The 10,710-nt window shown below is 46.4% G+C and overlaps 1 protein-coding gene across 1 annotated transcript; it reads left to right on the top strand.

Annotated features, from left to right (window-relative positions):
• Nucleotides 1-888: 888 nt before the first annotated feature.
• LOC119390388 (uncharacterized) lies at nucleotides 889-3,657 on the top strand. Its single transcript, XM_037658004.2, has 3 exons — nucleotides 889-1,215; nucleotides 1,970-2,161; nucleotides 2,937-3,657. Exons 1-3 carry the CDS (start codon nucleotides 987-989, stop codon nucleotides 2,957-2,959), a joined length of 444 nt encoding a protein of 147 aa, XP_037513932.1. The 5' UTR covers nucleotides 889-986; the 3' UTR covers nucleotides 2,960-3,657.
• Nucleotides 3,658-10,710: the final 7,053 nt, after the last annotated feature.

The raw sequence follows: 10,710 nt of genomic DNA, 5'->3' as shown, positions 1-10,710 counted from the left end.
CAGGGCGAGCGGGGAATGCGGTCGCTCTTGGCGCTCTTTCGCTCGGGAGCGGACTTCTTCCTTGCATTTCACCGATCACAAGTGATAATGAAGGGACCACGTAAACCAACAGTACAATAAAAGTTTGATGTTTAATATACACACGATGTTTCACACTCTTTATATTATGTACTGGGCGCATTTCACGGAAGAGTTCCACGGTTTACAGATGATTCCCTCCGTAGCTTCGCCCCACTCATCATCATTCACCCCGTGGATATGCTGTGATTTTTTTACGCTGAAGCTTTCATCGAGCATTACCTTCGGGTGTTATCAGCACTCGCTCTTTGCCAGCGCGTGTTTTTTCGTGGTTTGAACGTCCCAGGTATAGTGTACTAGAATAATTTCCTAGCGACGCGTCCAGGAGGCAGGGACAATAGGCCGGTTGAAGCAAACGCCAGTAGACGTCACTGGTGGCGTTGCTGCGCTTTTTTCTAGTCGCGGAACCAGTTCGCGCCGGTTTGGGCCGGTTCAGACGCGCTTTGCAGCTGTTTGCCTCGTGCGCGTCCCCTGCGACGCTACGTTCAACGTCGCAGTTCTTGTGAAAAAAAAATGGCGGATGACTATTTTTTTCTCCGGACGCTTACATGTGGGATGCTTCCATGTAGTACGTCTCATTGCATGCCGTAAAATGAGTTAAAGCTGGATCCACACGCGAGGGAAAAATCCCGCTTCTCCGCGGACCGAACAGTCACGTGATCAGTTGGATCCGGCGCAGCCGCGGAGACGTCGCATCCACACAGCCGGAGCGCGGCTCGCGGAATCCGCGTGCATACTCTCAACTCCAACGTTTACGCAACGCTTGTCTCAGCGCTAGAGTACCGGGAACAAGAGTGCATTCCAAGATAGATGACTGCTCGAAACGACGTTTGTGCGCGTTGGCTGTTCTACTTGAAGTGAGTGAAGACGACGAGGTGCAGTTTGAAAAAAAGAAACGATTGTGGTGGATGAAGCCATGGATCTCCAAAAAGACGCTTGGTGTTCAGAGCTTACTTTATGAAGAGCTACTCGAGTGCGATCCGGAGGAATACAAACTCCTGCTACGCGTCAGCAGCACGCAGTTTTTCGAACTTTTGGCGCGCGTTAAACGTAGAATCGAGCGGCAAGAAACTGTAATGAGGCCTTCCGTGCCAGCGAAGACAAGACTCCAGATTACTCTTCGCTTCCTCGCCACAGGTAAGCGCTACCTTCTGCGTCAATTTTAAGTATGAAGTGACACTTTTGATGTGACGCGCTATGCGAAGGCTTCACCGTCTTCCTTGTACAACGTCTGGTGTTGTCTTGTGAATTGCGGGCTTCACGTCGCGTATGACGTGGGCGTGTGCCAGTATCCACTAGCCATCCACTAGCCATGTACGAAACAAAAAGAAGAAACAAACGAACCCGTCTTTAACGTCTCACTTCGATCCGCATACAATGACAAACACATCTAGACCTTCGCGTTATGACTGCATTAACGTCTCGCAGTGGAGTACTATGTGTATTTCAACTTATATAATGAACTTAATTTTGTGCGTAGAAGCATTATAACGCTAGAACGTTTTGACCGGTTCCGCGCATAAACGTTGTACAAACTTGTGTGAAGATGGTGATAAATAAGACTGAGTGAATTGAATGCAGTTTTATGGGGCTTGGAGGTAAAAATGGTAGAGGCCCGTGTACGGTGCGTTTTTTGGTGCACGTTAAAGAGCCCCAAGTGGACAAAAGTCCCAGAGCCCTCCACTACGGCGTACCTGATAATCATATATGGCTTTGGTACGTAAAACCCCAGTAGTTATTATTAGTTTTATGGCACTAAAATAGCTGCTTCATGAAAGATTCGCTTAACACAAGTTAGAGTGAGCAAATCGAATCTCCACATTTCTTTAGATGTAGAGTTCTAGTTTTGCTTACCTTTTTAACAGAACTTTTTTTTTTCTTTCTTTATTAGGAGAAACACACCACTCCTTAAGCCGGCAGTTCAGGGTGGGACACTCAACTGTCAACCAGCTCATAGATGAGACATGTGGGGCCATCTACCTGGAGCTGAAAGACGAGTTCTTGAAGTCTCCCAAGACTTGTGAAGATTGGTCTGCGGTCATGCAAGGCTTCAAAGCAAAGTGGCAGTTCCCAAATTGTGCAGGTGCGATAGACGGAAAACATGTGTCCATCATCAAGCCAAAAAATTCAGGCTCTTTGTATTTCAACTACAAGAAAACATTCAGTATAGTGCTATTTGCGCTCGTCGATGCAAAGTATAGGTTTAGGTACTTGGACATTGGTGCCCCTGGTTCAAAAGGTGACGGTGGAATTTGGCAGACAACTCCTCTACAAAAAGCAATCGATAACAACAAAGCGGGACTGCCCAAATCTGTGAAAGTGTCAACAACGCCGGAGCTCCACATGCCGGCAGTTATTGTGGGACATGATGCTTTTCCTCTGAGAGAAAACTTGATGAAGCCTTTTGGAGGTGATACCTTGACCTCACGGCAGCTCATCTTCAACTACAGATGAGCAGCAGTCACTGAAGAGCTTCATAACTAAGGTTGTGTGTTGCTGTTCAAATACATTGGCCGAAACCACAATGACTTCGTGCCCCTAGGTCAGTTAGAATTTTTCATGCATTTACAGATGTTTCAGCCACCTCTCAGCAAACACTCTACTGTTATTCCGTGTTCAAATATCATACAACATTTTCATACACCTGACAGTCCTGCACTGAGGCGGCGCGTCTAGTACCCACATGAAGTGCATTTTGCACTATACGTAGAACGTACACACTGCATGATACTATTATCGTTATGCTACGTAAGTGAACATTGCATGACATTAAACTTATTATTTTTATCCGACTGGTTTACAAATCTTTCGCTTTGTGTAAATTACATGCATTCATCTGTCTTCTTGTTTCTCTGCAGGTTGTCAAGAGCCCGCAGAGTAGTTGAGAATGGGTTTGGAATCCTCGCCAATCGGTTTAGGTGCCTACACACCACCATGGCAGCGACGCCAAAAAGAGCGACGAAGTATGTTGCAGCAGCTTGTGTTTTGCACAACTTCTTGGCGACTGAACTTCCACCACCAGCCGACACACCAGTGGAGCAGCAAAGTACTTTCTTCTCGGTTCGATCAAGCCGCGGCCGGCTCTGGGCAACAGCATGCTCGATTCGTGAAGACATGTGTGACTTTTTCACTGGATTAGGTGCAGTGCCTTGGCAGAATGACGCGGCATATGTGAATGTGTCAAGGCACAGGGCTCATCACTAGTGAAACTTTGTGTTATGTAGGCCTTCGTCTATGCAAAGGTGATGTAAAAAAAGTACCTGTGAAGTCAATGTGTTTATCACCCAGCACGCACTCATATTATTCAACTTTTTACGAGTGTTATGTTTTTGAAGGCTGAATGTTGAATTTATAGGTGACTCGTACGTTATTTACTCTAAGCCATTTACTTATATGCTACTTGTGCTATTTCCTGGTCTTTGATGCTTTGCAATAAGAACAAGCATGGACCATTTTTGTTACACATGAGCGAAAAAAGTGACTATTTCTTAAGCATAATTTAAGCAGCGGACACATGAAACAGTAGGGTTCTTTTTATTGCGAAATGTTGCCATGACTTTGCACGTCCAAAAAAATAAATGTTCAACAAAATTGCACTTCTACTTTTCACTGCTAAAACGGCTACTTGGGCGAGTTGGTTCATGATTAAGATAGATTTACCAGCGCACAAAAGACGGAACATTTAGGAAGGACACACACACACATCTTTTGCGCGCTGGTAAATCTATCTACTTTTCACAATGCACTTTCTTCCCGGTTTTGCGTCTCGTCAAGATACGGCAGTATCGCATCGATGACATCCTTTTGACACCTTAGGGAAGCACTGGGGCTCAACTGGCGAAGGTATGTAGCCACGAGCTTTCCAAAGAGAGCTGCTCAAAAGACGAATCAAAGAGTCCTTTGATTCGTCTTTTGACAGTGCATCGGCCACTTTTTGCAATGCTGCTGTGCGCTGTGACATCAGGTCCGCGTTCCGTTTTTTTTCTTTACATGAGCTGCACTTCCTTCATCTTGAGGAGAAACGTGCGGCTGTTCATCAGGTGCTGCTGTAGATTCGTGAGCTGGATGCTCCTCTGTGGCAACAGTGTCGGTGACCAGGCCAGACGGCTGTATCACAGCAATGAATAAACGGAAAACATGTTTTTCCGGATTTGTAGGAAGCCTATGGCATGTAACGTTGCATAAGAAAATGAAATTTATTGACATAAGAAAGAAAAAGTTTTTTGGTGTCATGCTAGCATTGACACACTTGCAGTGTTAGCCGCAGAAGGATAAAAAAAAGACTACATTCGTGAAAATAGCGAGGCCACCCAGAATTTTGCAAAAGCAAATGGCAGGCGCTCTTTGCGGTGGTGTTTTAGTTCAACTGGATTTTACTTTAAGTAGAAAAAAAAGGGCATTGCGAAAGCAATATACGTTCCCACAAATATTAACACTCTATTTAAATTATGTCAAGCGGGAAAAAATTCTCCAAAAGTAACGATTGAAAGCGCGTCACTAAATCAAGCCCAGCTAAAATAATGTGAGTGGCGAGAAAAAACAGCTCACGCTTTGGCTTTCTGCATACTCCTCGCTGACCAGCCTGCCATGATCACTTGTTCAAGAAATGTGAGGCAGGAGTAGAATCGCCACTTCCGGGCGTACGCGTCATTTGCGTCCGCTTTTCCTTGTCTTCTTTCCTTTTTGCTCACTCCTGAAGGTGTTCGCGAACACAGTTTTCAGGAATTCTGCACATGGTCAAGCAGGAAGAGCAAAGATAACGCTCGAAGAACACTCCGAAAAATAAAGCAAAGGTTTCTTGTGTCAAGTTGGTGCACGCTGAACTGCGCAACCACAAAAGAGGCGAATACGAGCTTATTTTCCCCCGCCTCTGTATCTATTTTTGTGGTTGTGCAGTACGTTATCACCCCCCAAAAAAAAGAAAGAAAGAAAAACTTCAAGCTAACATTACGTACCGACAGAGTAAGGCGCTCACTCTGGATGCCGCTGTGCCATTTCGCCTGCGATTTCCTGCCACAGCCTGTTGCGCAACTGTGCGTTTGCGTAGTCCGAGTGTTCCATGTTCCAAAGCGCTGGGAAACCCTCAACGAGGGACAGAAAAGTAACGGTCGCTTCGTCACTCATAGTTTTCCTCACCGCACTCATCACGCTGGCCACGCGCTAAGAATAAAAACCTGAAAAACATCGCCTCTTTCACCGTCGCACAACAAAAGCACATTCGGTTGTTGCCGCAAAACAAAAACGCGGTTTTTTTAAATGCGAAGCATTTCTTAGCGAACTTCTGCGACTTTGAGCGTATCTATCTATCTATCTATCTATCTATCTATCTATCTATCTATCTATCTATCTATCTATCTATCTATCTATCTATCTATCTATCTATCTATCTATCTATCTATCTATCTAGCCGCCTACGACTTTGTGCTCTCCTGGTCGCTTGGTTCATCGAATGTGCACCAAAATTGGCATGGTGTAACATGACTGTATGACGAACATAAATGACAAGTCATGACATGAAAATCATGACACGCATGTCATGTACAGCATGATTTACATGCTACGCTCATGGTGCGCTGGCGGCCGTTTCGCTAGTTTGATATACACCAAAATTGGTATCTTGCGACGTGACTGTGTGACGAACATAAATAAACGAGTTAACATGAAAATCATGACACGCATGTCATGTACAGCATGACTTACGTGCCACGCTCATGGAGCGCTGGCGGCAGTTTCGCTAGCTTGATCTACCCCGAAATTGGTATTGCGCGACGTGACTGTGTGACGAACATAAAAACACGAGTTAACATGACAATCATGACACGCATGTCATGTACAGCATGACTTACGTGCCACGCTCATGGGGCGCTGGCGGCGGCTTCGCTAGATTTATATACACCAAAATTGGTATCTTGTGACGTGAATGTGTAACGAACATAAATAACACGAGTTAACATGAAAATCATGACACGCATGTCATGTACAGCATGACTTACGTGCCACGCTCATGGAGCGCTGGCGGCCATTTCGCTAGCTTGCTCTGCCCCGAAATTGGTATTGCGCGACGTGACTGTGTGGCGAACATAAAAACACGAGTTAACATGAAAATCATGACACGCATGCCACGTACAGCATGACTTACGTGCCACGCTCATGGGGCGCTGGCGGCCGTTTCGCTAGCTTGATCTACCCCGAAATTGGTATTGCGCGACGTGACTATGTGACGAACATAATAAGACGAGTTAACATGAAAATAATGACACGCATGTCATGTACAGCATGACTTACGTGCCACGATCATGGCGCGCTGGCGGCCCTTTCGCTAGCTTGATCTACCCGGGAATTGGTTTTGCGCGACGTGACTGTGTGACGAACATAAAAACACGAGTTAACGTGAAAATCATGACACGCATGTCATGTACAGCATGACTTACGTGCCACGCTCATGGGGTGCTGGCGGCCGTTTCGCTAGCTTGATAAACACCAAAATTGGTATCTTGCGACGTGACCGTGTGAGGAACATAAATAACACGAGTGAAGATGAAAGTCATGACACGTATGTCATGTACAGCATGACTTGCGTACCACGCTCATGGGGCGCTGGCGGCCGTTTCTCTAGCTTGATCGACCCCGAAGTTGGTATTGCGTGACGTTACTGTGTGACGAACATAAATAATAGGAGTTAACATGAAAACCATGACACGCATTTTCCTCAATGACATACAAGACGATGTATGCTGCTCTTTGCTGGCTGCTTCGCATTACATCGATTCCCACAATGCGTGGGATCTGCAGGCTTTTTTAAAACCGACAGCCTCCTTTCTAGCCACGCTCATCCGACCAACGTTGACAGATTTCACACTGAATCCGCTCGATCGTGGGCAGACGACCGTCAAGCGTACGGATCGAAATAGCGGTGAGGCAATTCCATCCGTGCCGCGAGCGGAGGAGAACTGACTAGGCGAGGGCGGCGACTTTCGATGACGCGCGCGTCACGTGATGCGCCGTCCTCTGCGAAAATTCCTCCTCCGTCCGCTCGTGTGAATCCACCTTAAGGAAATGCCGGAATAATCTTGTTTGGCTGCGTTTCTGTAACCGAGAATAAATCACGAAAAGTTTACCACCATCAATATGCGTCCGTCGAGGCCGTTATTTCATCGTACGCCTTCTGGCATAGCAACACAGCGTAGACATTGCTGAGCACTTTTGTGTAGTTTGCGATGAGCATGCGATTTGAATGTTGTGCTAGATATTTCGCAATCGAAGAAAAACATGCAGAGTTACTCATATGATGGGTTTGTGCAAATGGATGATGAAGAAATGCGAATAGATACTGCTGCAGGCGATGTCCCGAACTGCAATGAATCCGCCGGTCTGTAGCATTTACGCTAGCAGACGACGTTGTCGATACTATATGTTGCTGTGGTTTTCACAACATTTCTTCACACTATACTATAGTAAATGCAGTCTTTTTGCGCAGCAATCAATGAGTCCGGTGCTTAAGGAACGCCTACAAACGCGGAGAAGGAGAGCGTTGAACTAGAGTGTACTCTAGTTGAACGCAGCGGGGGAGAGAGCGACCGGTCAACTAGAAAAAGGCGCAGTGGCAGCGCCTGGTGGCGTCTACACAAACGGGCACGCGCGCTCCTTCTCAGACGCGTCACTAGGAAATTATTCTAGTACACTATAGTCCCAGGAACATGAACCGTGCGTTGGGGAGGATCGGTGATCTCTGTTCGTTCCGCGTTCGTTCTGGCGGTGTTACGTCACAAAAGTGGGCGGTCCGCAGCTCTCTTCCGCCGAGAGGAAGAGGACAGCCAATCGTCAAGCGGTGAGCGGCGAGCTTTCCGGAAGTAGACGCGCATCGTTTGTCCTCGGCAAGGGGACCGTATATTTCAAAACGAAGTGTTTCTCGCCTTCTAATAAATACAGTTGTTATACGAAAAGATATTGTTTTTCTTTTCAAGCTCAAAGAGTTTCTGAAACAGCAATAGGTTTGAGCGCTGATATTTATTGGTGTTAGTTTTTCTAACGTGCTCGCTATGTTAAGTCGCGCACGCGAAAAAAAAAAGAGATAAGTAGCGGTTGGCGCAGTTTTTCAAAATGTCGTCCCACCGGAATGTCTGGCTTGGCTCCCGGGTGTCGAATCGTCAAAACGAGCTTCTGCTGGCTTTTATAAAAGTGCACCCACACAGATCGCTACGCCGTCGTGCCCGCTGGGGCCGTCGTTCACGAGTGAGGACCGGGACGACACGTGGCAGTAGCTGGTAGCGCTTTTCAACTAAGAAGTCCCTGCGCGTAAGACCAAAGCCCAGTGGCAGGCCCGTTCATTTTGTTCGCACTGTTCGTTTCGAGAACAGAAAGCGACGCCGCACTCGCTCATGTCTTCAAACGCATCTCGCACCTCCATCCGCAAGAAAAGCACACGTCGCAAGCGCCATTTTCTCAAAATCAGCTGTTGCGGCAGCCGCAACCGCCGCATCATGCCGTGCGAAGCCATTTCTTCGCTCGAGAGAACACGTGCGAACGGTCTCGCGCTCCGTTCGTTTGTAGCAGACGACATGCTCGTTATGGCGCGGTATGACGTCACCAAAAAATAAAAAAAACAAGCAAAAAGAAAAATGGCTACGCCCCTCAGAGACGTGGTTTTTTCCGGCTTCGGCCAATCGCGTACGCCGCCAGAATGGGTACAGAACGAACGGCGCAGAACAGAGATCTCCGATCACCCCACTCGTTATGCCGCGATATGACGTCACCAAAAAAGAAAAGATCAAGCAAAAAAAGAAATGGCGGCACCCCCCGGCCTTGAGTGGCATCTCCCGCTTCAGCCAATCAGCGCGCTTGTTCTTCCCCAGGAGAACGAACAAGCGGAACGAACAGATCTCCGATCGCCCCGCGTGGCTTATCGCGAGCCGGAAAACATGTTGACATCTTGAGACGATGTCGCTGCGGCGGCACGCTACAGCTGAACTCTCCGAGTACACCGTGTTAAACTCTCAACGAAAATACGTTTCACGCAAAGTTGCATTCTTTAAATATTATACTGTGCATAAATAATCGAACAAAAAACGTTGAAAGCACTTTCAACAAAACTTCAAGTAGCCACAGCCAAGCCGGCAAGCCTGGCCACTGCGTAGAAGCAGCAGCACACGCTCGAAAACGCCGCACTCGGGTAAGTGTTTTAGGGGCGAAGCTCCTTAAGGCGGCACCCGTCCGTCCCTCGTAGTCGTAGTAGTAGTCGTAGTGCGTAACCATTCTTACGCTTTGACCTCCAAGGTGGTGCCGGTGGGAGATTTTTCCTGTGCGTTGTTGAACAATAAAAAATTCGCAGCGTGCGCGTTAACTAAAAGCCGAATTCTTCTGTCTCTCATTCCCCATTAGCAGCCATTGGCATGTTCCAATAGGAAACGTTAGTAGAAGTAGAAGTGTAAGTGTTAGCTAAAAGCCGACTTCTTCTGTCTCTCATTGCCATTAGCAGCCATTGTTTACCTCCAAGGTAGTGCCTGGTGAGATTTCTCCTGTGCGTGATTAAACAATAAAAATTTTGTTCAAAACGCCGTTGATTGATGAAATAAACCAACGAAAGACGCCAGATGTTTTGTAAAAGCAAAACGAAAGGAACGCCAGATGTTTCTAAAGCAAAATGAAAAGACGCCAGATGTTTTCTAAAAGCAATGGTTTTCTAAACAATGAAATTCACAGCGGTACATGTAAAATTAAAGTGAGCTGCAAGTCGTCATAACTCATCGAACCTTTAGTATAAACGCGCCCGATCTCACGTCGGTGATGATGTACTGGGCAAAATTCACGGAAGATTCACGGTTTACCGATGAACCTCCGCAGCTTCGCCCACTCATCATCATTCACTCCGTGAATATGCTGTGATTTTTTTTTTACTTATTGAACACATCAAATCCTACGTCATCAAACGCGATACTATCGCCTTTTGCGATCGCTTGAGAATACGGGACCTGGACTGAACCATACAAAGGCGTTCTACCGACGATGCAAAAGTTATGCCAGCTTAGCGCTATAGTGCCAAGCATGAAGGAAGAGCGGAGCTGGGTAGCCTTCGTTGTTTCTCTTTATTTTCTCGCTTTCTTTATCTTTTTCTATCTCTCTCTCTTTTTCCTATATCTTTTTTATCACTGTTTCTTTCTTTCTCTCACCATCCATTTCATTTTTCTTTTTAGCTCTCTGTCTTTTTCCCTTTGCCCTCTCTCTCTCTCTATTTCTTCTTCCTCTTTCTTTCTAGCTTTGGTCTCTCTCTCCGTGTGTCCTGCTCTCTCCTTTTTTGTTTCTCTATATTTCTTTGTTTCTGTCTTGCTATCTGTTTTTTTTTTCTCTGTTTTTTGTGTTTCCTTCAATTTCTTTCTATATGTATTTCGCTCCTCCTCACCCTTACTTGCCTTTCGCGCCCCCTTGCTATAATATACCATTCAAGGTTTTTATTCTCTCTATTGCTCTTTCTTTCCACCACCCCTTTCTTTGCCTTTCTCTCTTTCTTTTTGTTGGGCTAACTGTTGCCTTCTTCATTTTTTGTGGACCAGTCGTGATTAGTGAGAATAGAGAGTTTGGGAACTGGGCACCCAAGACGCTGGGCCCCCCAAGCTGCGTTGCGCTGCCCGCTTTGCC

This window comes from Rhipicephalus sanguineus, chromosome 4 (genome assembly GCF_013339695.2).
Source record: "Rhipicephalus sanguineus isolate Rsan-2018 chromosome 4, BIME_Rsan_1.4, whole genome shotgun sequence".
NCBI classification, from domain to species: Eukaryota; Metazoa; Arthropoda; class Arachnida; order Ixodida; family Ixodidae; genus Rhipicephalus; species Rhipicephalus sanguineus.
This window is presented reverse-complemented; position numbering and strand designations above follow the sequence as displayed.